Source organism: Photinus pyralis, unplaced genomic scaffold (assembly GCF_008802855.1).
Source record: "Photinus pyralis isolate 1611_PpyrPB1 unplaced genomic scaffold, Ppyr1.3 Ppyr1.4_LG10, whole genome shotgun sequence".
In the NCBI taxonomy this organism is placed as follows: domain Eukaryota; kingdom Metazoa; phylum Arthropoda; class Insecta; order Coleoptera; family Lampyridae; genus Photinus; species Photinus pyralis.
Genome location: NW_022170250.1, coordinates 17,848,444 through 17,873,153, shown reverse-complemented (window position 1 = coordinate 17,873,153; position 24,710 = coordinate 17,848,444). Strand labels below are relative to the sequence as shown.

General features: G+C 35.9%; 5 protein-coding genes across 11 annotated transcripts; all 5 read left to right on the top strand.

The window, feature by feature from the left end:
• The first annotated feature begins 479 nt into the window (after nt 1-479).
• LOC116162402 (neprilysin-2-like) lies at nt 480-3,934 on the top strand. Its single transcript, XM_031476017.1, has 8 exons — nt 480-908; nt 955-1,092; nt 1,993-2,186; nt 2,234-2,383; nt 2,796-3,036; nt 3,086-3,254; nt 3,304-3,554; nt 3,602-3,934. The coding sequence occupies exons 1-8, from the start codon at nt 480-482 to the stop codon at nt 3,932-3,934; spliced, it is 1,905 nt and encodes a 634-aa protein (XP_031331877.1).
• Nucleotides 3,935-4,467: 533 nt separating this feature from the next.
• On the top strand, nt 4,468-10,788 carry LOC116160899 (neprilysin-2-like). 2 transcript variants are annotated; one of them, XM_031474042.1, is made up of 11 exons: nt 4,468-4,916; nt 4,975-5,162; nt 5,512-5,652; nt 5,712-6,204; nt 6,248-6,385; nt 6,555-6,757; nt 6,804-6,947; nt 7,427-7,622; nt 7,668-7,836; nt 9,519-9,769; nt 9,820-10,788. In XM_031474042.1, exons 1-11 carry the CDS (start codon nt 4,887-4,889, stop codon nt 10,150-10,152), a joined length of 2,286 nt encoding a protein of 761 aa, XP_031329902.1. In that variant the 5' UTR covers nt 4,468-4,886; the 3' UTR covers nt 10,153-10,788. The 2 variants fall into 2 exon arrangements, with proteins under 2 accessions (XP_031329902.1, XP_031329901.1); XM_031474041.1 differs by having other exon boundaries at nt 4,469-4,916; nt 7,382-7,622.
• A 189-nt stretch (nt 10,789-10,977) lies between these two features.
• On the top strand, nt 10,978-13,669 carry LOC116162401 (neprilysin-2-like). Its single transcript, XM_031476016.1, has 10 exons — nt 10,978-11,003; nt 11,048-11,167; nt 11,218-11,707; nt 11,755-11,925; nt 11,972-12,192; nt 12,241-12,399; nt 12,442-12,682; nt 12,738-12,909; nt 12,963-13,213; nt 13,266-13,669. Exons 1-10 carry the CDS (start codon nt 10,978-10,980, stop codon nt 13,602-13,604), a joined length of 2,190 nt encoding a protein of 729 aa, XP_031331876.1. The 3' UTR covers nt 13,605-13,669.
• Nucleotides 13,670-13,728: 59 nt separating this feature from the next.
• LOC116162130 (neprilysin-2-like) lies at nt 13,729-17,814 on the top strand. Of its 5 annotated transcripts, XM_031475667.1 has the most exons (11): nt 13,729-13,860; nt 15,075-15,182; nt 15,229-15,721; nt 15,770-15,925; nt 15,967-16,187; nt 16,238-16,384; nt 16,431-16,462; nt 16,523-16,665; nt 16,718-16,886; nt 16,931-17,157; nt 17,480-17,814. In XM_031475667.1, exons 1-11 carry the CDS (start codon nt 13,823-13,825, stop codon nt 17,783-17,785), a joined length of 2,040 nt encoding a protein of 679 aa, XP_031331527.1. In that variant the 5' UTR covers nt 13,729-13,822; the 3' UTR covers nt 17,786-17,814. The 5 variants fall into 5 exon arrangements, with proteins under 5 accessions (XP_031331527.1, XP_031331526.1, XP_031331525.1 ...); XM_031475666.1 differs by having other exon boundaries at nt 15,244-15,721; nt 16,431-16,665; XM_031475665.1 differs by having other exon boundaries at nt 15,232-15,721; nt 16,431-16,665.
• A 988-nt stretch (nt 17,815-18,802) lies between these two features.
• Nucleotides 18,803-22,143, top strand: LOC116162129 (neprilysin-2-like). 2 transcript variants are annotated; one of them, XM_031475662.1, is made up of 10 exons: nt 18,803-18,877; nt 19,415-19,546; nt 19,599-20,088; nt 20,142-20,309; nt 20,355-20,566; nt 20,614-20,772; nt 20,817-21,057; nt 21,101-21,269; nt 21,317-21,567; nt 21,706-22,143. In XM_031475662.1, the coding sequence occupies exons 1-10, from the start codon at nt 18,840-18,842 to the stop codon at nt 22,042-22,044; spliced, it is 2,199 nt and encodes a 732-aa protein (XP_031331522.1). In that variant the 5' UTR covers nt 18,803-18,839; the 3' UTR covers nt 22,045-22,143. The 2 variants fall into 2 exon arrangements, with proteins under 2 accessions (XP_031331522.1, XP_031331521.1); XM_031475661.1 differs by having other exon boundaries at nt 19,599-20,091.
• The last annotated feature ends 2,567 nt before the right edge of the window (nt 22,144-24,710 follow it).

The window sequence follows — 24,710 nt, the reverse complement described above, 5'->3', positions numbered from 1 at the left end:
CTGTAGTTTGATAAGGGTGTAAAACCCTTATTGGTGGTTATTAATCCACTTTTCTCAAAAAAACCGCATGCACTGTGTGTATATCTTTATTATTTCTGATTTTCACCGATAAAAACTACTAACTAATGAAATTAATCAGTAGTCACTCATTAGTAATAATATATTTATCTCTTTGCTTGCAGAAACCTCGCGTGGTTAAAATCAAAGACCTTAGCAAAAAGAAATTTTAGTGGGCTGCACATCGTTCTCTTAATTTTCGCATTGATATTCCTCATTCAAGCTATAGTAATTATAGCGATTCTAACCAAACGACCTCCGTGAGTATGCACTTTATATTGGTCGTGAAACATTACAATTCATATGATTTGCTTTATCAAATCGGTACTTCGTCATTTGGAGTTTACAATATAAGCTTTTGTTTTAGAGATACATGCGTTACTTCTAAATGTATAGAGTCGGCCTACTATTTATTGAAGCACATGGATTCATCTGTAGACCCTTGCACCAACTTTTATGACTTTGCTTGTGGAAATTTCCTAAAAAACACGGTCGTGAAGGCCTACAAATTAAAAGAAACTCCAATTCAATATATCCAAACTATCGTAGCCTCCCAATTAAAGTCTATAATCGAAGAGCCGCTGCCTCCAAACCTTTCAAGACCGTATCAGCTGCTAAAGGACGTGTGCAACCTTTGTTACCATAACGATACAGAAAAGGATGGTCTAAAAACTATTATGGAACTGATTGGGAAATTGGGAAGATGGCCTTTACTAGAAGGCACCGCGTGGGACAGTAATACTTTCGATTGGACCGAAATGTTGATCAAATTAAGCAAAGTAGGGCTTCCGTATTCATACTTATTTGATATGAGAGTAGAAGCTATGAATAATTCTCACTATTGTATATTTGTAAGTGGCATCTTTTGATAGAGAACTGCTAAAGGTTTGTTTCTAGATGACGATTGACAACATCAAGTTTGCAATAAAGTTAAAAGAGCGGTTACACGACATAGTTATGTTGTTTAATCTGGATTTAGTCGCATCACAAAGAGACATCGACAGTGTATTTGAATTTAAAACTTTATTACAATCGGTATGTCAGTCCCCGTCCTTAACTCCTCACTCGCCATCTACCCATAAGTAGCGGATACAATTCTTTTTTATTTGAACGTTTTTAATAATAATCATAAGATCAAATGTTCGATCTTGATTATATGAAGACCTTGTCGAAGTAAATAAGTCCTGTGGAATACGTCACAATTTTAAAGCTCCCATTTCCCCTTCCGTGGCCAGCTCCGCACTGTATACAATGTCAGCTTCAGTTTCTTGTTGCAACTTGCAACCCATATAGGTTCTAGAGGTTGTGGTCGTCATATAATAAGATTGAACATCACAAAATTCGTTTGATCGCATGATTATATTCGACCTAGTCTAGTTCCGTAAGTAAACAACATGTAGATGTTTAAAGACGTTGCGACAAGTCTGAATTTTATTTGCGTACTAAATTCCAGAATCTCGTTAAGTATTTAAGGCATCGAAAGGAAATACGATATCTACAATAGAGAACAATAACTTCTTATCGCGAGGTTTATTCGGGAACATTAAACTTGGCTTTTAGTTACCTCCTCAGAGAAAGCACTGTATGCGGCCGACTCGGTAAATCGTTTTGATGATGTGTTGAAAAATCCTCATTTGAACATTGGAAGAGGGTGGCGGCTTCCTTTTCCTAAAGCGCTTGCGGGTATTAAAATTGTGGCGTATTGTTACCATATAATATGCTTATTTACGAGATGAGGTCGAATATAATCACAATATTTTACCTTTTGAGTACCATCCATTAAGTCCCATTGAACTATAACTTCGTTATTACAATCATAAAATTTGAATTAGTTCAGTAATTTAAAACATTTCGCCTCTTTACTGTTGCTAAAATAGTTATGGATTTGCATCGGAATAAATCAATAATGTGTAATGCGGTTTGTGCTGTTTGCAGATAGTTAAAGATCCTAACGGCAATGAAGAAGTAAAAACTACTGTTACAGGATTAGAACATATTATTAAAGGTATAAATTGGTTGGACCTAATGAAATCCATACTTAATCGACAGCAAGGGATTCAACACTTAACGATTATTACGCAGTATAAATTATTACGAATTGTTTCGCTAATCAACACGGCACCAAAGAGGTTGGGTACAACAAGGTAAAGTAGTTGCAGAATTTATCTTTTTTTAGAGCACAAGCTAATTATGTATTCTTTGAAACAATACTATGGATGTTTCACTATGCTGAAGACAATCTAAGGTATATCGGAGAAAGAATATCAGCTTCTTCTGTTTCGCGTGGGCCGCGTTGGTATCAATGTATTGAGGACGTATATACAAGGTATGTAAATACAAATGTATATAAAAAATAGTTCATTTAGAGTGTATTCAAGTTCAATTCTTATAGGGCGGAGTCTGGTTTGTTTTACGGCCTTTCGGCAATTCCATGCTTAGGAAACAACCTCACTACTTATCCTACGAAATGCACCAAAGTACAGTCGTGGTCATAAGTAATGTCCTTCGTCAGATACCTAAACCGTAGAAAAAGTACTGTCAGTTCCTCCGTGATTTAGTTCAATTTTATCTTAGGGACTTTCCTGATTTTGACAAAAAGCTCAAAACTCACAGGAGATCTTGTATATTAATTATGAGATAATCGAGAGACATCTTCTGACCAAAACCGTACATATTCCTCGACAATATTCACTTTAATTTTTCATTTGCATTGTTTAATAGAGAATTATACATTTTAGTATCGATTTACCATTATACTCCTTATATGTTAAAAAGCATTTGGAGAACAAAACTAAAGAAGAAGTAGAAAAACTGGTGACAAATATACGTACTACACTTTTAAATCAAATTCAGGCGTCCAAATGGGTAGACGAATCCACTAAAATCAAAGCTCTTGAGAAAGCAAACGCCATGCGATCATACGTAGGATATCCCTCTGAATTGGGAGATTCGACAGCATTAGAAAAATATTACGAAAAGGTCGTATTTAGAGCACATTAATTCTACAACTCTTAATAACAAATTTTAGCTAAGCATCGACACCACTAGCTACCTAAAATCAATTATGAAAATTAATGTGTTTAATACACGTAAACAATTTGACGCTCTTTTCAACTCTGCCAGTACGACTATATGGCAGTTCCATAAGAAAATAACAGACGTAAATGCGTACTATAAACTAAACGAAAATACAATAGGTTTGTAACACTTTCATCGCCGATCGCAGCTCATTTCACATTTTGGTAGATATTACTGCTGCAATTCTGCAAAAATTATTTTTCGGCAACAATAGGCCTTCGTACATGAATTACGGACAAATCGGTATGATAATTGGACATGAAATGATGCACGCATTCGATGATATGGGTAGGACGTTTGATCAAAACGGGAATATAGTAAACTGGTGGACGGAAAAGTCGAAGAATATTTTTGAGGAGAAATCGAAATGCCTTGTCGAACAATACCAGAATTATACTTTTCCAAAGTTGACCAAAAAGGTAAGACATTTGCTAATTTACACGTGTACACATTTTTTTCGTATTAGTTGGATGGATGGCTTACACTCGGTGAAAACATAGCAGATAATATTGGCTTGGAGATATCTCACTTATCTTATAAACGATTGGAAACCGAGAATGGTTCTCAAAGTGGGCTTCCAGGATTAAATTACACTCAAAGTCAATTATTTTGGATTTCTTTCGCACAGTTATGGTGTGAAAAATTACAAAAAGATTACTATGGTAATTTATTGGATACGCATTCACCTGGGAGGTATCGCGTCATTGGATCCGTGTCTAACCTTAAAGAATTTGCCCAAGATTTTAACTGCCCATTAAATTCGCCAATGAATCCGTCAAAAAAATGTCAATTTTGGTGAATGTAATTCTCACGTGTAGAATTGTATAGATTATTTCCAGCATATCTACACTGTAATTATATAGCGCGACAAGCGCGTCCAATTAATTATGATAGTGAATTTGTATTTATTAGCACACAACATTATCTTTGTAACAGGTGTATAAATAAAAAAGCTGTTTTTTCAACGCGTTTGTATAACTAATCCACCTCCAGCAGTCTATGAAGATTTAAGAATTAGTTGGTTTCAAGCAAAAGCTCATTCTTATATTCCTATCAGTCACCCTAATGTCACAATTTATGGATCTATGTGACTATGCAAAAGGGCCATCTACATCCGCTGCATTGCCGGCCATATCGACGCATTTCTTGTAGAGAATGGAATGTCAGTCAGTTGCACTTTGATTCTTGTCGAATTCATACAATTCAAAGTTTCATAAAAATCGGCCCATTAGTTTTTTTAAAATAAATTTTAAAGTGAGGTAACTACACTTTTTACTTCGATAGTAGATCAAACGCCTTGCCCAAGTCTAGGAAAACTGCTAAAGAAAAGTGTAGATGTGTTTTGTCACTGCATCTTGAATTAATGATTCTCTGTGGAATTGAACAGCTTCATTAAACCGTTAGTGATTAAACTGTTTAGGAGATGCATGAATATCGAGTTAAGGTGTTATGGATTAAAAATGTACATTGACGCGTTTAGGTCTAGGTCATATTATAAACCTAGTCGTATATGTTTCAGCTTAACCTGTATTCACACACTGCTCTTGCAATAAGAATCAAATTTATTATTCTAACATAGATTTCACCAACGAAATTATTTATAGTGTTTTGCAGCAAACAAATGTTCGTTTTTAAATCTCTGTGGAACGGTAAGTCAACAATTATATGTATAAACAAGGGCGCCGTATCGATTGTTGTAAGAGATACGTGTTTGATTCATTACCGCTTCTACCTGCAAGGTAAATGTAAAAATGGACTACCTATTCAGAAGAAAAAAGAAAGTAAGTAAGGAAAAGAGCCTTAATTGATCATTCATTCACGGTACGTTTTGCTAATTAGCGCATATCATATGAAACCCTCATGCAACTAGCATTTCCGAAAGCAACGGTAGCGATAATCACGAGCACCATAGGGGATAGAACGTTATTTGAAGAAACGTACAATCGATTTACTGGCGTAAGGGATTCCGAAAATTTTATTCACGACGACACTATTCCTGCGATTATCGGGAGACTTGGCGAAACTGTGTAAGTAGCTAAGTATATTTACTTAAAATCCAAATACAAATATTTTAATTATTTTAATTTTATATATATATATATATAATTTTACCTACTACAATCAAGACTAACTTAAAATTAAACACCCGCCTTTGATACTTTCACCCCAAACGAATTTTTATGTTTCTTTATTATAAATGCCACCATTCATACATTTAGTTTAAAGTTATTAAGATAATAAATCTATTGTTAACTTATTAACCCTTAACCCCTTTAATATCGAAGATTGCTTTGTTAACCACTTACTTTCTAGTTTCTCAACTGCTTATTAATATTATTACCTATGTCAAATCTCATGTTACATAATTTTTTACAGAAGCCAAACCAAGTGGAAGTTAAAGAAAACTTTTAAACGCAACAAAGAAGACGTCGTAAGTGCCGTCGTAAAGTTACTGTGGATATTATGTGTCATTTTGGCAATAGTTATTATAGCCCTTCTTATTAAAAGATCTCCTAAGTAAGTACCGGGGATTTGTTTATCAATATATACCTACGAGCAGTATTACATCTTTTTAGACCGATATGTTTAACCCAGGGATGTATAAAATCTGCCCATTATGCTTTGAAGTACATGGATACTTCAGTTGAACCTTGCACGAACTTTTACGATTTCGCTTGTGGTGGATTTATAAAAAAAACCATTGTAGATCCACCGCACTTGGAAGTGAATATATTTTCTAAAATGACAAACATTGTAAACCAACAACTAAAAAGTCTGATTATTGAGCCTCTACCACAAAATCTTACAAGGCCCTATCAACTCTTGAAGACGATGTGTAACCTGTGCCATAACGAAACCCAGAAAGAGGGAGTGAAAGTCATCGAAGAAATACTGGCACGAATAGGTGGATGGCCTATGATGAAGGGAAGCAAGTGGGATATTAACAGTTTCCATTGGGCGGATATGATACTGAAATTGAAAGATTTTGGACTTCCGTATTCGCATTTCTTTTCCGTAAATGTTGAACATTATCTAGATGATAATAATACCTTACAAAATATAATACAGGTAAGATAAGATATATTGAAAGTTTACGTAGGCTTGCTTTCAGTTAAAGACGTCGGGTATATCATCTTCAATCAAAAATGATACATATTTATATGATATTGTAAAATTGTTTGACCTTGAAGAATCGAAGGCAGCTGAAGATATACAGAGCGTTGTGCTATTTATGAATAACTTGTCTACGGTGTGTATTAACTTAAAGCGCCAAGTGCTCGATTCTTTCACTCAACGTATGTTTTATGAATTTTACATTTGATTTTAAAAACATGTGTTGACTCTCTCCTTAATCCAAATATAAACCAAAATTAAATAATTAATAATCAGTTAAACATGTTTATAAAAGTTAATCTTAGATATTCAAATCACCCAACAATAGAGAGATGGTAATAGAAGATATGATCAACGTAAACAATATACTGCAAGGGGAACATTGGCTTTCTTTCTTTAAGAACCTATTTAAAAGGTCACAAGAAGAAATTCTACAGAAATCACCCCTTATTGCTTTTCCTCCGACCTTAAAACAGTTGCTGAACTTGCTTAATGAAACCAATAAAAGGTTGGATTCACTTTTCACAGTACAAATCATAGCCTTTTTTTTTCAGGGTACAAGCGAACTATTTGTTTTTTGAAACGGTGATCTGGATGTTCCATTATGCGGATGACCATTTAAGGTACATAGGGCAAAGAATATCAAATGCGAGAAATCCGCCCCGCTGGTATGAGTGTTTTCAAGATATGCATAAAAGGTAAAGTAGGGCAGTATATGTATAGTGTAGTATAGGATATAAATATTTTTATTTGTTACTCAGTTGTAAACGTTGATTAACAAGACAAAACGCAAACGGGTAAACGTCATGTTTAAACGCTACTGACTTGTAAAACTGACAGCTGACCTGTAAAACTGACAGCTGACCTGTAAAAATTTTACAAGTTAGTAATCTAGTAATTTCATTGGCCAGAATTAATGCGAAGTCTCTGTTACATGGATAACATGATATTTTAGACATTTCTTCAAGATCAATTTAAGAAGTAATTATTTACGTTTACTATTGTTTAAAAATGAGTAACAAATAAAATATTGTACATTATACGCCAGGTAATAGTTTTTACTGGCGATAGGAGAAGTTGACTGGCTAATAATGTAAAATACTATATGCAACTTAACATAATTTCGTTTCAGTCTAAACTTGCCATTGTACTCTTTGTACGCGAAAAAATATTTTAGCAATGGCACAAAAAATGCTGTAGAGGCACTAATTGTAAACATACGCACTGAACTTCTAAAACTTATTGAAGCTTCAAAATGGTTAGATGCAGAAACTAAAAAGAATGCAGTTGAAAAGGCGCTATCTATGGCATCTTATGTTGGATATCCACCTCCCTTAGAAGAACCCGGTGTATTGGATGCTTATTACAAAGAGGTGGTTTGTAATACCCAAGCAATCACTCTGTAATTTAAATTTCAGTTAAAGATCGATACCAGTAGCTATCTCAAATCAATTATGTCTATCACAATCTTTAACAGCAACAAAACTTTTAACAAACTGTTCCAATCAAAAGAAGAAACTAAATGGATTACACACGCCGATACCACAGTTATTAATGCATACTATATGCCGTCACAAAATTGTATAGGTTTGTAACTATGGGAGACGAGGGAAATATGGAAAAAAATTCAGTTGGAAACAGTCCGTAACGAAATGCTATTTTCGACGCAGTGTTCAGATATACCCCAAGTCCAGATATAACCCTAAAAATTGCCCGGGGACACTTAGGGCGTCGCGGTACAGTATACTTCTGAGTAACGATTTCCGAGCAATTTTACGGTGTGGTACATTTTTCACCCCAACTGTACCTCATGGCACCCCCATACCGCCATAACTCAGAGACCACGAACACTCCGTAGCGGCGCTCCTAAGTATCCCAGGTTAATTTCGAGGGCAGATATTTTGCAAATAATGATGCAATTTACCCTTTACGCAATTTTCAACAAATGGCCCTACAACATTTTTCTTTGTATTTTTCCACCGTCCGTTATTTGTATATCGGCCGAATTACGTTCAGTGTTATCATAATTCCTTCAAAAAGAACCCAATTTCAAATTTAGAAAAGAAAATGCCAAGTGAAAATGTATTGTTGTCGTTTCCCGTTGGGGTAGAAACATTCAGCCCTGTGATGTGTCAGAAATTTAGTATAGGCAAAATGACGTTTTTAACAGATAACCTGCACGTTAAGTTTAACGTTAAGGCGCGTATACATCTGAGCATTGGGTCCGAATGAGCAAGGCGAGCGCGAATGAGCATTCAAATGTGGACGACTGAGCAACGTGCGCCGAGCACGCTCGACCCGATCCAAATTTTGTCGGTAGATTAAAGCGAGCGCTTGCGGCGAACACGCTCATACGTGCTCAGTGTGGACATCGACAGGGAACGGAAAGGACATACCATATTGAAACGCGCACTACGAGCATTCATTGAGCGAAGCTCATGTGTCTCGCTCGCGTGTCCCATTCAGATGTGTACTCAGCCCCCTTTCCAAATGCTCATTCGCGCTCGCCTTGCTCATTCGACCCAATGCTCAGATGTATACGCGCCTTTAATGATACATCACAGGCCTGATTGTTTACAAACGTTATGGAACTTCACAGGCCAAGGTCGTTATAAATAACTTATCAATCACATTGACATTACTACACCCTTTTTCAGAAACATTCACATGTAATTCAAATTAGTCCAATGGATTTCAGTAAGTGTTAAATATGGTTTTAGATTAGTAAACTGAATTTCAGAAAATATTAATTGTAATTCAGATTAGTCAATTTAATTTCAGGAAACATTAAATTAATTGTAATTTAGAGTAGTCAATTGGATTTCAGAAAATGTTAGTTATCATTCAGAAACCATAACCATAATTTCAATTTCGGAAAGTGTAAAATGTAATTCATAAAATATAATAATAATCATAACTTTATATTATGATGATTTCTCAAATTCAATTCACGATTCTGAATTACATTAACACCTTTTCAAGTCCAATAAACTAATCTGAAGTACAATTTAATGTATTCTGAAATATATCTTGCGGTTTACGAAATATACTTGAAAAATCAGATATACATGTCAGGGCAAACTTTTTCTCATACGTTATTGTTTCATTATACGCGGTGAAAACTTCCCACCACGGATTTATCGAAAACCACTGAGTAAAGGAAAAAAGCCGAGACACTTTAGTTAGTGGTTTTCAATAAATCCGTGGTGGGAAGTTTTCAAATGAACACCCTGTATAGCAATTACATGTTTAAACTTCTACGAATATAGATATATCAGTTGCGATATTGAATGAACCGATCTTTGGTACAAATAGACCTTCCTACATAAATTATGCGAAAGTTGGCATGATAATTGGTCACGAAATGATGCATGGATTTGACCATAAGGGCTCCAAATATGACAAAAATGGAAATCTTGCAAATTGGTGGAGTAAAGAATCACTGCAGAACTTTGTACGGAAAGCAAAATGTATAGAAAAACAATATTCAAATTACACATTTCCAGGATTACACAGAAAAGTGAGTGGAAATTCGTACGTAAATCGGAAATCGCACTATTATTATTGCAGGTCGACGGTAAACATACTCTAGGTGAGAATATTGCGGACAATATAGGATTGCAAATTGCGCATCTTGCATACAAAACTTGGAGGGAGAGTAACGAGCCCGAAAATAAACTTCCTGGATTAAACTACACTCGAAACCAGCAATTTTGGATATCATTTGCTCAGACGTGGTGTCAAAAGCTGCAAGATAACTATCCGGGTAATGTATTTGACGTACATTCACCACCAAGATACAGAGTTATTGGTACCTTGACAAATCTTCGAGAATTTGCTAGGGATTTCAAATGTCCCAAACATTCACCAATGAATCCTCCACAAAAGTGTGACTTTTGGTGAGATGCAAACCTACACCTTTAAAAGATATTTGCAAGTTGTTGTTATTTTGTTGAGAAATGTATTATTTGTCTAAATGTTCTATATTCGTTGCAAAATATATCCATGTGTATCAATTAATTTTACATTGTACTTCAACGTCGAATTCTTAATATCTATCGAACATATTAATAGAAAAGTAAAGTAATGGTCGATAATTCGAAAGAAGAGTTTTGGTGCAATTCGCAAGTACAAAAAGGAGAGGGATTCAATCTACTGTAACGCGAGGGTGGAAAATATCGTAGGTTCCGTACCTCGGGGTTTGCAAACGCACGAGATGGTTTTCTCCGTTGTTATTCGTCTTATAAAGCTGACGAGTATTTCATAGACGCGAATTTTTTTGATACGAAATTCGAATATTTGCAAAAAGTTGACTACAAAATTGCGATAATCGCATGTATGAAAACTAGACTTATTATTGAGAAGTGTGACGTTTGTGACACGAGCGAGCTTGCAAACGAGTGGAGCAAGTGATCCGATTAAATAAGAAATTTGTTTTTTTGTACATATGGCGATATACGGTTGCCAATTCCAACGTCTCCGACGATTGCATGGATTGCGAAATCTGCGAATATGTTTTTCAGATATTACTTATCGAAAAGAAGAATAATTTTTTTTATTATGCAACTTACGATTGTATTATACACAAAATCATATGGCATATCTAATACTGAGGTTTTTTGTAATAATTTATGTCATTGTAATAGAATAAATTATATAAAAGTAAAACAATCGCTGTTTTTTGTTAGTCTTAAACTGATGTGCTTGTAAAAGTTCCATATTTTGAAAATGGTTGTGGAGCGTATACATAAAATGTAAGTTGTGTCAATTTTGACTTCATTTTCGAGCTTCATTTTAGAACCTTTAAAGGGAAGGAGAAGGTACATATTCATTTAAAGTGGCTGTGTACGCTTCTGTTTCTAGCGTCTTTCTGCTTGGGTGCTTTTCTAATTGCTGTCGTCGTGGTATATACCAAACAGTAAGTACCATAGCACCGTATTATCATTATCATTTTGGAATTTTGAACAGAAGCACATGTTTGACACGTGGTTGCATAACAGCTGCATCAAAGACGCTGGCGTTTTTAAACCTGTCTGTAAATCCGTGTGATGACTTTTACGAATTTGCCTGTGGCAACTATCGAAAAGAGATACTACCCGACGATGAAACAGAAGTCAGTGTTTTTAACACAATTCAAAAAACGGTTCAGAGCCAACTCAGAACGTTACTTCAAGACGCTAATTTACTAAACAGGTCAAAACCATATCGATCTCTAGGACAGCTGTACAACTTATGTATGAATACCATTAACGTGCAGAGAGATGGTTTGAATTTCGCTAAGCATATACTTAGGGGATTGGGCGGTTGGCCTCTTCTTGAGGGGAATTCTTGGAATGAAAGAAATTTTGATTGGATACAATTGATACATGAGCTTCGAAGGAATGGGCTGGAGTATAACTATTTCTTTAACTTTGGAATTGAACCAGATAGAAAAAATTCATCCCAACGTGTTTTAGTTGTATGTAAGTCAACATATAGTTAAGAATACATTGTTATTATTTATAGTTGGATCAAATTTTGCCAAAGCTAGACGAGCACCTGGTCTCTGCAAAGTTCTCATCCTCTAACGATTATTTTAATTACGTGGTCAGTATAGCAGAAATCTTTGGTGCTAATAAAATTAAAATTGAATCTGAAGCACGCGAATTTATCAGATTTGCACAAAAACTTGCTCTGGTGAGTAGCAGCGATGTTTGATTGAAATGCTTAAAATCACTGATAGATGTATGTACCACAAGAAAGGCGCAAAAATCATACATTGCTATATAACCCTATTACCATTGCCGAATTACACCGCAAAATACCAACAATTGATTGGCTACGCTGTATAGAAGGGATTGTAAATATTCCCACAACCCAAATTAGGGGCGACGAAGTAGTTGTTCTTAGCGATCTAGGATATTTTGAAACTTTGAGTGGTTTACTTCGACGTACTCCAAAAAGGTGAATGAGTTCTTTCAACTGTGCCTATATTTAATGGATACTTTCCAGAGTTCAGGCCAATTACATAATAACTAATACAGTATTGAGCATGGTGCCATTGTTAACAGAAGAAGTGCTACGCGTACAAGAACGGTATAATCAGGTATTAACTGGCGTTCTCTATAGGAAGCCCCGATGGAAATTGTGTCTAGACATTATCTCTAAAAGGTAAAGTTTCAAGAGTACTATTCGTTTTACATTGGATTTTAGCTTGCCTTTGCCTTTATCGGCGCTGTATGTTAAGAAATATTTTAAAAATGAGTCCATGAAGAGCGCCGATCAAATTATACAGAATGTTAAGGATCAGTTTACGACGATGCTGAAACTCGTCGATTGGCTTGACGGCAATACCAGAAGACATGCACTAGAAAAGGCAGCGGTGATATCGGCGACAGTTGGGTACCCCCATCAGTTACTCGACGATAAATTAATTGAAGAGTATTACGCGAGAGTACGTTTGAAGAACCATTTCACATGCCCTTGCGATTTATAGCGCTGTATTTTAGTTAGATATGAGCTCTAACAGTTTGATAAAAGCGATAATGAATGTGTCTCTTTTTAATGAAAATCGCGAATACGAAAAACTGCGCAGGATTGTGGATAAACCAGATTGGATTGAACATTCCAGTTTCACAACGGAAGTGAACGCATTTTACACGTTAGAAGAAAATAGTATTGGTAGAGGGTGGACGGGTAGAGAGGATTTTAAGGAATACCATTTGATTTTTTAGACTTCCCGTCGGCGATTTTGCAAGATGTGTTTTTTGACAGTGAACGTCCAAATTATATGAATTATGGAACTTTAGGTTTTGTCGCCGGCCATGAAATCACTCACGGTTTCGACGATCAGGGAAAACAGTTCGACAAGCAAGGAAATCTAAATGAGTGGTGGAGCGCAGACACTGCGGTAGCTTTTAGAAGCAAATCTCAGTGTTTTACAGAGCAATATAACAACTACGTTGAGCCAAATGTGGAGACGTATGTAAGTATTGTGTCGTGGAGTTTCCTTGCTGGTTTATTGTTGTTGCCTAAAGGTAAATGGGCAGAACACGCTTGGTGAAAATATAGCCGATAACGGAGGAATAAAGGAAGCCTACTTGGCATATAGAAATTGGGTTAAGCGAAATGGACATGAACTCAAGTTGCCTGGGCTTGACTACACTCCATATCAAATGTTTTGGATATCAGCTGCTCAATTGTGGTGTTTCAAAGCTCGACTGGAACTTATTAGTGAACTTGTCTACTTCGACGTGCATTCTCCACCGAGATTCAGAGTTATTGGATCTTTTAGTAACTCTGAACAATTTTCAAACGATTTTAATTGCGCACCAAACAGTTTCATGAATCCACAAAACAAGTGTAGTGTTTGGTAAATAAACAACTAAATGCTTTGTTACATAAAACACTTTTGTGCATTCCGTTCATTTAAAGGCAAAACCTTGACAACCATTTACATGCTTAAATAAATTATACCATAACTATTATTAAATTATGTCGTGTAAAACTCCGAGAAGTATTCGTACAATTTGACACGGTCTTGCAGTTTTTGCTAAAGTAATATATAATAACATAAATAGGCTGCATAAAATATATGATGCTGAACGGCAGTGAACGTAATGCAAAAAAATGGTGAGTAGAATGTGGATTGCAATATTTAGACTCCGTTTCAGATTTCACTAAACCTCTGATGTCGGTAACATTGATCTTGTTTATTTAGCGTTCTGTTGCTGCTTGCTTGTGCTTGATTGAAGAAAGAATTAATTATATTGATAGTTAGACACTTTAGAAATATGCTACTTCGGTATAAAAACAAATCTCGTTTTAATAAATCAATACAAACTTATAACATCTGACATAAAATTAACTTAAACTTTGGTATACATAGGACAACATTAATTCAGAATAATTTGATATATCAATGCTGTGAAATATATGCCTTAATTACGTTATTGTATCATTATCTTGTTATATATAATAAATAGAAAATCTTAACTCCCTCGTCCAATGTAGAACCAACAAAAATAAAACACATGTCGAATCTCCAATACAATTTTCTGCATTGTTTAAATTAAAAGATTTTTCATTAAACTAGGATTTATGGCTGTGGATCGACGGACGGACAGTGAGCACAGAGACATATCATTTGGAGGTTTACGCTATTTTTCTTAACATATACATCATATATATCAAATTGTTCGGGGATGAATAGGGGTTTTTAAACCTGTTTCACAAAGGACCGATGATCAGTGCTGATGTTTTGTGAAAACAATTTAAATTCGAATGATAATTGGTCGACCGATCATCAGCACTTGTGAAAGGAGACTTAAACAAACTAACTAGTTGTCAGTCAGTCCCATGTTGTGCAGTTACTTGTGCAAGATGGACCCAATCTCCGTTTGGGATTTCAAGAAAGACTTTGGGAATGGTTTTGTCCTGAAATTGCACATACCTCGGTTTGGAACATGGTTTCGGTACCTCTGTCCGTTGCTTCCGTACCTTTCACAGCCAGCACCCTGCGTACTTTTCGCGTCAATTATGATACGATTCGATTCAGTAGGTAATACTAGTATTATCCTCCCAGTCGTACTGAGTGGAGGTTATCGTTATAAACAGTTCTGTAAGACACTGTTTTGGTTTAATCAAAGATTAACTCCTAACCGATGAGCCCTCTGATCATTATTCCAAGACAGACCCAGTTATCAAGAATTGCTTACTCCATATTCCAGCCTATTATAATCATTTTTCCAGATTTCCTCTGCAAATCTGGAACTACTAGTTTTAGAACTTGGGCTCTTATTGGAAAAAAACAAAAAATTATATTTGATCTTATATTCTTTCAATAGGCCCAGCACCCTGGAAAAACGTTTAACTTACATAAGCTGGACACTATTGACTGTCGCTGTCTCACTAGCTATGGGAATCCTAATCGTTTTGCGCGACAAGAACTCAAGGTAAGTCAATGTCTTCGTTGGTTTAGCAAGGTTTATTTTGTACAAGTAATGAGTGTTTAAGCCCAAGTTGCGTACACTCCGCTGCGATGATACTACAAACCATCGATGCAACCCAAAGCCCATGCGACAATTTTTACAAATTCTCGTGCGGAAATTACTTACGGGAAAGTTACCTGCAAAATGATAAAGTCTGCCTAGACAACCACGCATTGCTTCACCAGCGAATACAAGAACAACTTAAAATAATAATAGAAAGCCCGCTTTCGCTAGGTGCTCCAAAACCTTACCATCAGTTGCAGAAGTTGTACAATCTTTGCATGAATACTACAGCCATTGAGAGAGAAGGTATAAAAACGGCCATAGATATTATCAACAGCGTGGGCAGCTGTCCCTTACTTATTGGAAGCCGATGGAATGCCACCAATTTTCACTGGAGCAATCTTGTATACAATCTCAAACGCGTGGGCCTTAACCACGACCATTTTATTACCCTCAAGGTATCTGTGGACGAAAGAAATTCATCATACCACATTCTCACGGTGAGTGTGATACTTAATTGCACATTTATCTGTCTCATTCCGTTTCAGATTGAACCAACCCAACCTAATTTCGCTACTAATTCTACATTGCAAAGCTCGGTCCTAAAGCACTTATCGAAAATTATAAGAAACTTTGGCGTGAACACAACAAAGAGCTTGGTTGAACTGAAAGAGGTTCTAGACTTTGCGGCAAGACTGACCAATGTAAGCGTAGTGCATCATACTCGATACTTAAAAACCTATAGATTTACGTTAGCTACCATCCTACGATGAACAGATCCCCCTTTTATAACCAAATGACGCTTAGAGAGTTGCAATATCGGTTTCCAAAGACTGATTGGATGGAGTATGTAACGAACATCGTTAGTTTGCCCGATGTAACATTTAGCTATAAAGAACCAATTGTTGTACGTGTTCCCCAGTATTTGGGCGATTTGGAAAAGTTATTGGAGAACACCCCAAACGAGTAATAGCACAAGGCGGCTATAGGAAAATTGCCACAGCTTCTTCTTTCAGAATTCAAGCGAATTATATCATTGTAAGAGTTTTAGTGTCTTTAATTTCACTCCTTAGCAGAGACTTGGGTATGCTGGTAATGGAAAACGAGGAATTTGTGGAGGGTCAACCAACTTGGAAAAAATGTATAGATGTTGTGCAAGGAAGGTAAATCTGAACTAGCAATTGCAAAAGTATCAGTTCTAGTTTTCAGTGTAGGTTTACCATTGCTCGCAATGCATGAAGGTAAGTACTTCAAAAATCAGGACTATGAGCAAGTTAGAGAAATCGCATTTGCTGTTCAAGAGGAATTTCGCGCTATGTTAAATGAAAATGAATGGCTTGATGAGATTACAAGGCAAACTGCCATTGATAAGTTAAACGCATTTTCATTTCACATCGGGTTACTCACACTAGATGACACACTAATCGCTAATTATTACGATAAAGTACTACTTCCCCAATAACTGTCATTTTGGTTATTTTGTTATTGCTTCGCAGCTGGAGATAAGTTCCGAAAATTACTTAAAAGCAATGATGTCCGTTAATTCAGTTTTGCAACACATGCACTACAGCTGTTTACGCCATTTGGTTGGTACAGTAGACTGGATGGACCATACCGTATTAAACAAAATGGACCTGATCTACTCGCAAACAGGAAATAAGCTACGTAAGTATAAAATACATAACGTACAGATTCAGTAATACTTTCAGTAGATATTCCTGGACATATTCTTCAGGGAATATTTTTCAACGCCAGTCGGCCTCGTTATCTGAACTACGCCACTGTTGGCTCCTTGATCGGGAGTGAAATTACAACCGGATTTGGGAGGCAATACGATAAGCATGGGAATGTAAATAATTGGTGGGGGACTAAAATTGAAGCAGTATTTCTGGAAAAAGAGGAGTGTGTAGCTAGTATGCTTTTCAATTCAATCGAAGTAAGTATAAAGCATACAGGGTGGTGTTTACTGAACCTCTGCAACTGTGAAAACTTCGAAACCATGTCAGTTACACATAGCATCCTATTAACAAAATCATACTGACTTTTTATGAGTAATTCAAAAATACCATCAGAAAAGATAGTGCCATTTAAAATAAGAATGTTCCGGTATCGTTCTGATACGACCGGAAAGCGGCCAAAATTTTTTTAAATGATTCCTTTTGATTGATTCTCCCGAATAAAAATTCCAAACCGTTCCTGAGATATTTCTAATGGACCACCCTGTATAAGTAATTGAGATAATCGCTAGTGTATTTTAGTTACGATCTCAAGTTGAAATGTTGGGTCTTACTGGTGGGCTAAAACAGTCATATTTGGCGTACATGAAATGGACAAAGAGGAATGCTACAGAAGCACCGCTTGCTGGTTTAACTTACAATCAAGAGCAATTGTTCTGGATTTCGGCTGCGCAACTGTGGTGCCAAAAATGTGGTGACAACAATTTACAAAATTTTGCAGAGTACAAAGTCAATGAAGCTTTTAGAAACTCAATAAACTTTTCCAGGGATTTTAAATGTTCATTAGGTTCACCGATGAATCCAACAAAAAAATGTAACGTTTGGTGATTGTTGTTCGTAATAAAATATGAAGTATTTGCTTATCGTTATTGTCATTGTTGTTAGGATACACACATGCATGTTATAGAAAGAACATCCCATACGAAAAAGCTGATAAAATTAAAAAAATACATAGACAAGAAGGTGGTCAATAAGTTTTCTTCAATTTGGATGATTTTGAGAAAATGTAACCCCTGAACTTGTCACTAAGTCGATCAAAAATGAGAGTCGCCTTTGGAATTTCCCATGTAAACAAAAATTCCAAAGGCGACTCGCAGCAACTCATTTTGGATACTTTGTACCCAGTAAGGTATGCACGCGGTATTTAAACAATAGGTTTTTGTATTGTGTTTGTATGTTCAGTACGCCCTTGATTAGGTTCGTAACTTTCATCTCCTGTATGGACACATGGGTAGCTCTTTGTTTTCTCTGTAATTGCTAGTATCGTTGCTGCCTGCCATCATCATATGGAGCTGATTTGAGATACCGCTTTGCAACTAATTTTATTACATATGTCATGAACTCATGACTTAATATTTCACCATGATAAAGAAGTATGATGTTTACTACAAATATTGCATTTATGGTGTCTACTAACGTGAAATTTGAGCTTGTACAGGATGACCCATTCATAAACGTACGTAGGACCCTATCAGCAAACAATCCGCAGAGCAATCAGCAGTAGGGTGGGTCGAAAAAAATATTTTTTTTTCGAAACGTTTAGTGCGGAAAAGTTGCCTATTGACAGAAGAACGAAAAGCATAGCAAAAGAACGGAAATCGGATAACATCTTCAGGTTGTGCATTGAACTTAAATTTTGAAAATTGATATCTTTCATGCGAGATACTTTACTTAAAATTCTTATAATTATTTTACTTTCCTCAGAAATAGCTGGTAAACCTACCACAATTAAGTTATGTAATGTATACCACCTGTTATTTGTATTAGATCTCATTATCGTCCTATTAACAAACTAACTACCATAACTAATGCTTTTTTTCAAGTGTTATATATGTCAACAAAAAATTGCGTTTCGCGACAGCGTCTCAGTGAAGACTTCGATATGGATAAAGCTGAATTGGGCAAGGAAGTTCCAAATAGGTAAATATACCTTTGATTTCGTAAGATTACGTACTGCACAAACCTTCATTTATAAAAAATTGTTTATTGGACGAAACGACAAAGATGAGAAAAATCACTGTTTATTGGCCGTTATCACGAGAAGGAACATCAATAGAAAAAAAATGCTTTGGTAATAACCTAATTTGGTAGGGTGGAATTTTCAAAATTACTTTCGTATGAAATATAGTCAAATCTTGTTATCCCTACCTTATATAAATAATCGATGTTGCTATGGCAATTGTGGACTTAATTGCTGTCACAAAATTTTATGACTATTATGGATATTGAAGTAACTTATAAGTTTATAAGACATGAAATTCCGCAGTAAACGTAACAATTAATTATAATGTAGTTATGTCTAAATGTTATAAAACTTCATAATGGAAATGTTTTAAATTACTGTTAAATTTTAAATGGGTCATTTCATTGCAAGACTCCAATTACAGATTTACACCTATATCGATTATTTTGATTTATTTTAATACACCCATGAGATAAGATTTTGTTGTTTTCTAGCCATTTCGAGCCTCTTCAGCTTCGAAAAACCTCAACAAAGCTACTAGTTATACTTACAACAATTGCTTTTGTCCTATTGCTCTCTACTTTAATCGGATTGATAGTTATGTTCACAATTGGCAGAAAAAATAAGTAATTATCTTTATTTTGATCGTATAAACGCTTTTAAAATATTTAGTTGTAGAGACGTTTGTTTCACCCCCACTTGCGTACACTCCGCGGGAACCACTTTAATACACATGGATCCAGGAGTAAACCCATGTGATAATTTTTACAAATTTGCCTGTGGGAATTTTGTGAAGGATACGATAATACCCGATGGAAAACAGGGTGTTAACATTTTCTTGACGGCCAGCGAAGTTGTTAATAACAAACTGAATGGTCTGTTTGATGAACCGCTACCAATGAATGCGTCGAATCCTCGCAAAATGGTAGATACCCTGTACAAATCTTGCATGGATTTAAACATGATCGAAGAAGATGGTTTGAAAACAGTAAGTGCGGTACTAAAAAGGTTAGGTGGGTGGCCGCTTTTGGAAGGTAGTCAATGGAACCACTCCCGATTTGAGTGGGATGACCAAATATATGAATTTAGGAAACATGGATGTATACATGAGTTTTTTATCACACTTGCATTGCATATAGATTCAAGGAATATGAGCCGGCGTATTTTGGTAGTAAGTTGATAAAGCGTTGGCCACGGATCTAATGTACGTTGTTTGTTTAGCTAGACGAAGCCCATTATGATAACAAATTTTTGAATGGGCTTGACGATTTCAGTGTCCGTGCTTATTACAGATACATACTTGAATTAGCCGATGAGCTCGGAATTGACAATAAAACCGCATCAAATGAAGTACGAGATGTTATCAATTTCAAAGCGAAACTTGCAAAGGTGGGTATATTTATGTATTTAAATATATTGAGGCTTGTGTGTTAGATGTCTCAGGACACTATAAAAACACCCAAATCAGGAATCCTAATCAGCATCGAAAAATTGCAAGAGAGTTACCCGAAAATTAATTGGCTGAAGCTGGTTCGCAATGTCGTCAACCATCCAAGCATCAACATTACCAATAGTGAACAAGTCGTCTTACAAGTGCCAAAGTACGTCGAGGAGTTACAGGAGTTGCTCGAAAAAACCCCGAAAAGGTAATGATTCTTCTTCACCAAGGTCCAAGTTCGTTAATGTGTTTTAGGACAATTGCTAACTATATGTTTGTTGAAACTGTGGACACTTTCGTTCCTTATTTATACGAAAGACTTAGATTGAAACGATCGCTCTATCATACCACTCCCAAACTTGATCTTTCGAGTAAAGCTCGCATGAGTGATTGTAAAAGGATTACTGTTGTGGGGTATGCATAGAGATAACTAGAGATAATCAGTAGAAATGTTTTAGCATCGGATTGGAGTTCGACCATTTGTACGTGAAAAAGTATTTTAACGAACAAACTAAACAACAAGCCGAAGATTTAGCCCAAAACATACTCAACGAGTTCTCTGAAACGTTAAGGACAGTCGACTGGCTCGATGACGAAACTCGTAAAAGCGCAATCGAAAAAGTAAATAATATGGTCAAACACATCGCCTATCCTTCTGAGCTTCTCGACTACAGCAACGTGGAGAAATACTACGACAAGGTTTTGTGCGTAACATATGGACGGTATTTACAAGTTTTTTCAGCTAGAAATCAACGCTAATACTTTTCTGGAAAATGCGATGTCGATAAGAAAATTTCAAATGGACAAACACTTTTCGAAGCTGCATCGACCTTTTAATAAAACCGATTGGCTGAGTCACACGTTTCCAGCGGTTGTTAATGCCTTTTATTCTCCGTATGAAAACAGCATTGGTAAAAGTCCAAACTGGAATGTGCCAATTTATGTTAATTAATTTCAGTGTTGCCTGCCGGAATACTACAAGGCGCCTTCTTTAACAAAGATCGTCCGAATTATATGAATTACGCTGTAGTAGGCTTCATCGTGGGTCACGAAATGACGCATGGGTTTGATAATCGAGGAAGGCTGTGCGATAAGGAGGGTTGCGTGAGAAATTGGTGGAGTGATAAAACCCAAAAGGCGTTTCTAGAGAAAGCTCAGTGTATCATTGAGCAATATGGGAACTATACTTTTCCCGAATTAAACCTAACGGTAATTAAAACTCATTCGCATTAGAAAATGCTCCCAAAAACACTCCTAGGAATATTCGCGTTAAGTCGCGAATATCTCCAGGGGATTTTTGGGCGAATCTGCGCTATATATAGTAATTTAATTGAACGTCATTTGTAGATCAATGGCGTTAATACTTTAGGAGAAAACATTGCTGATAATGGTGGAATAAAACAGGCATATTCGGCGTACAACAAATGGGCCAAGCTCAACAAAGCCGAATTACAGCTTCCTGGATTGAATTATACGCCGAATCAAATGTTTTGGATTTCTGCAGCCCAAATATGGTGTTCAAAATATACCGATAAGTACTTTAAGTACTTGCTGAAACATGATCCGCATTCTCCTGCCGAGTACAGGATTATTGGACCATTTAGCAATTCCGAAAATTTTACTAGAGATTTTAATTGTCCGTTAGGATCACCTATGAATCCTATTAAAAAGTGTAGTGTTTGGTAGTCCCACTTAAAATACCTTGATTAAAAATAAATCTTTAATTACGAATTTTTGATGTACAACAAGCAACCTTAAATCTTACTGTGATATCTAAATTGTGAATTTAGGACGTAAGTGCGCTTTCGGGAATAAACTAAATAGTGTCCCTATATGTACTGACTTAATTGTCGTATTATTATTTCCCTTTAAACGCAACGGCTTTCGGCCAAAATTATGTGTTCAAAATATAATGCATTGTCTGGGAACCTCGTAAAGAGAAAGCTCGGCCATGTTTATATTTATCTCAAGACGTTATATAGTTTAGTAAATACTGCATAACTTGTATTGCATGTCTTCGGTATACATTGCTTAAAAGGGGCACGCGAATTTTAACCCAAAAAATATCTTCAATATCTGAACAACTAAATTAGCCATTACTTTATATAGCATTTGCCTTGCACATGAATTCGTTCGTGTAATTCGTAACTTTCAAAGTAAAATACATCAATCTCTCGTACATGCTTAATGTCTTTTTAATCCCTCGAGGGATTATCACGAATTTTCTATTAACTGAATCTACAAGTTTGTCTGTTTTTTCATAGCCAATGCGGCCATGGTCAGGGCTGGCACTGCCGACCTCTTTCAGAGGATTTCCAAATGAGATTTAATTGGTGTCCGTCGTCGTCGCAAAGACAATTTTAAATGTATCAATAATGTTACGACATTTTCTGCGAATGTTAATTATAAATTTGGAAGTAAAGCATGTCAATTAAAGGGTTCAGGCCAACGTTTTTTCTTATTGCATTACTAGATCCCGCAAACAGTATCATATAGTGTTAACAGAATGCAATTTTAGAAATTAGACCGGCTATTGGATAACGTGTAAGATCCTTGCATGTGGTAGGTTAATTCCGCTACAGGTAGCAGGGGGTTGATGTTTGCGGTTTTGTTTGAGGTAAGATAGATTTAGGTAATCAGTTGTCATCCGCTCGCATTCGATTGGTACACTTCCTCGCGACTATAGAAAATTGTCTCCGAAAACGGAAAGCTTTCCTATAAATACGAGTAACATTCATCCTGCGGGTAGGGTTGGTACCGTTTATATAAAGCGGAAAATATAAGAAACTTCCCAGTAACCAATGGCTGTTAGTGCCATCAATCATCGAAGGTTTATATTTGCAATTTGAACACGAAATGCAGCGGTTGTATATTATACCGGGTTAGTTGTTGGAAGAAACTTTAAGCAATCGAGTCGTGCCAAGGAAGTATACGTCAAAAGATGTGTGAAGACGGCTAATTTGAGGTAAAGTTTCATTGTAATTAGTTTCCTGCACTTTTATAATACTAGAATATTTATAAATTTGCCTGCTGAACAGATACAAACGCAAAAATTGATTCTTTTCTTTGCATGCCATGTATTTCCCCAACTGTATCTTTAATATCCGTTATTGCGGGAATATACGCACATACGCTTCTGCATTATTAAAAATGTCACTTTGTATGATGAAAAGTTTGTCTCTTTTGAGGGCAACACATTCTCTTAAAAAGCAATAATGGTTATTTATTATCGAGAAAATAAAAAAGTATATTTTAATGCGGCGATGCAGTGCGACGTAACAACTATTCCTCCAAAACGTAATGCACTTAATTTTGAAAAATTCATAGCCGTTTGAATGATTTCGAGCTGTATTACTTTCCGTTTCGAGATTAATTTGAAATTTGATTTTTGAAAACGTCTCGAAATTAAATTGCTCTCATTCCAATCGATTAAAATACACTATTTGGGTTATATTAACATTCTACCTATAGTGAGCTATAGGTTTCTGGTATTTTACCGTCGTCAGTTGCGTCCCTATATTCGAGCGTAGTTCCTGTTGTGTACAAATTTGACAAGCTAATAATCGCATAGCACATTTCTGTCAAAGAGTGACAACTCGCCAGTTTTAACCAATTTGTTCAATCTTGAAATTATGAGAACCGACTATGGCAACCCATTAGCGGTTTCTCCGCTCATAAAGGTAAGCACCGGCAAGTAAGGGACACTTCACTAATTGTAATCCAGGCATGTAGATGGAGTCTGTTAGTAATGGGTATCTTTTATGGACAAAATAAGAAATTACTGTACACTCGTTTGGAAGAAAGGCACCGTAAGGAGAAGGAAAGATTGAAGTTAGAAAAAGAAGCACAGCTTGCTAAAACGTTGGAAGAAAAGCGATTGCGAAAAGAGAAAACGTCCGTAAAGAACGATTGTAACAAATAAATCATTATATATTGAATAGAATGTCCATCCTCTAAAATGTGTCTCAACCCAACCCTACCGTAATATGAATTGCAGGTCTTCAATTCAATTCAATTCAATTTTATTGTTTCCTTTTGACAATGGATTAACATTGTGTAAGGGCTAATCAGAACAGTAAAAAAAACAAGTTAAAAAGTAATCGTAAACGATTTACATAAAGCGCATTTCCACTTGCATTCATTTCCCATTTGTAAGATGCAACTTCTGTTAAAATCGTAAAATCCGGCCACAAATATGAAAGATAGCGTTGCACATGGGCAATCCATTTTTGACGTGCTACTTCAATTTCAGTTTATAAGAAGAATTTCATTTCAATGCTTTTCTAAATAAGAAAGTTGGAACTGCGCATGCGCAAACCTAAATTTTGAAACTAATGTTAGATTTTCCTTTG

Coding starts and splice junctions, on each gene's coding strand:
- LOC116162401 (XM_031476016.1), top strand. CDS start 10,978: ATGGTTGTGGAGCGTATACATAAAAT. Junction 12,683..12,737: donor TTGAAGAGTATTACGCGAGA/GTACGTTTGAAG, acceptor GCTGTATTTTAG/TTAGATATGAGCTCTAACAG. Junction 13,214..13,265: donor AGCCAAATGTGGAGACGTAT/GTAAGTATTGTG, acceptor TGTTGCCTAAAG/GTAAATGGGCAGAACACGCT.
- LOC116162130 (XM_031475663.1), top strand. CDS start 13,823: ATGATGCTGAACGGCAGTGAACGTAATGCAAAAAAATG. Junction 15,183..15,228: donor TTGCGCGACAAGAACTCAAG/GTAAGTCAATGT, acceptor ATTTTGTACAAG/TAATGAGTGTTTAAGCCCAA. Junction 17,158..17,479: donor TGCTTTTCAATTCAATCGAA/GTAAGTATAAAG, acceptor AGTGTATTTTAG/TTACGATCTCAAGTTGAAAT.
- LOC116162402 (XM_031476017.1), top strand. CDS start 480: ATGGATTCATCTGTAGACCCTTGCACCAACTTTTATGACTTTGCTTGT. Junction 909..954: donor ATTCTCACTATTGTATATTT/GTAAGTGGCATC, acceptor GTTTGTTTCTAG/ATGACGATTGACAACATCAA. Junction 2,384..2,795: donor ATTGAGGACGTATATACAAG/GTATGTAAATAC, acceptor TATACATTTTAG/TATCGATTTACCATTATACT.
- LOC116160899 (XM_031474041.1), top strand. CDS start 4,887: ATGGACTACCTATTCAGAAGAAAAAAGAAA. Junction 5,163..5,511: donor GGGAGACTTGGCGAAACTGT/GTAAGTAGCTAA, acceptor AATTTTTTACAG/AAGCCAAACCAAGTGGAAGT. Junction 6,948..7,381: donor TTTCAAGATATGCATAAAAG/GTAAAGTAGGGC, acceptor ATTTCGTTTCAG/TCTAAACTTGCCATTGTACT.
- LOC116162129 (XM_031475661.1), top strand. CDS start 18,840: ATGGATAAAGCTGAATTGGGCAAGGAAGTTCCAAATAG. Junction 18,878..19,414: donor GGCAAGGAAGTTCCAAATAG/GTAAATATACCT, acceptor GTTGTTTTCTAG/CCATTTCGAGCCTCTTCAGC. Junction 19,547..19,598: donor ACAATTGGCAGAAAAAATAA/GTAATTATCTTT, acceptor ATTTAGTTGTAG/AGACGTTTGTTTCACCCCCA.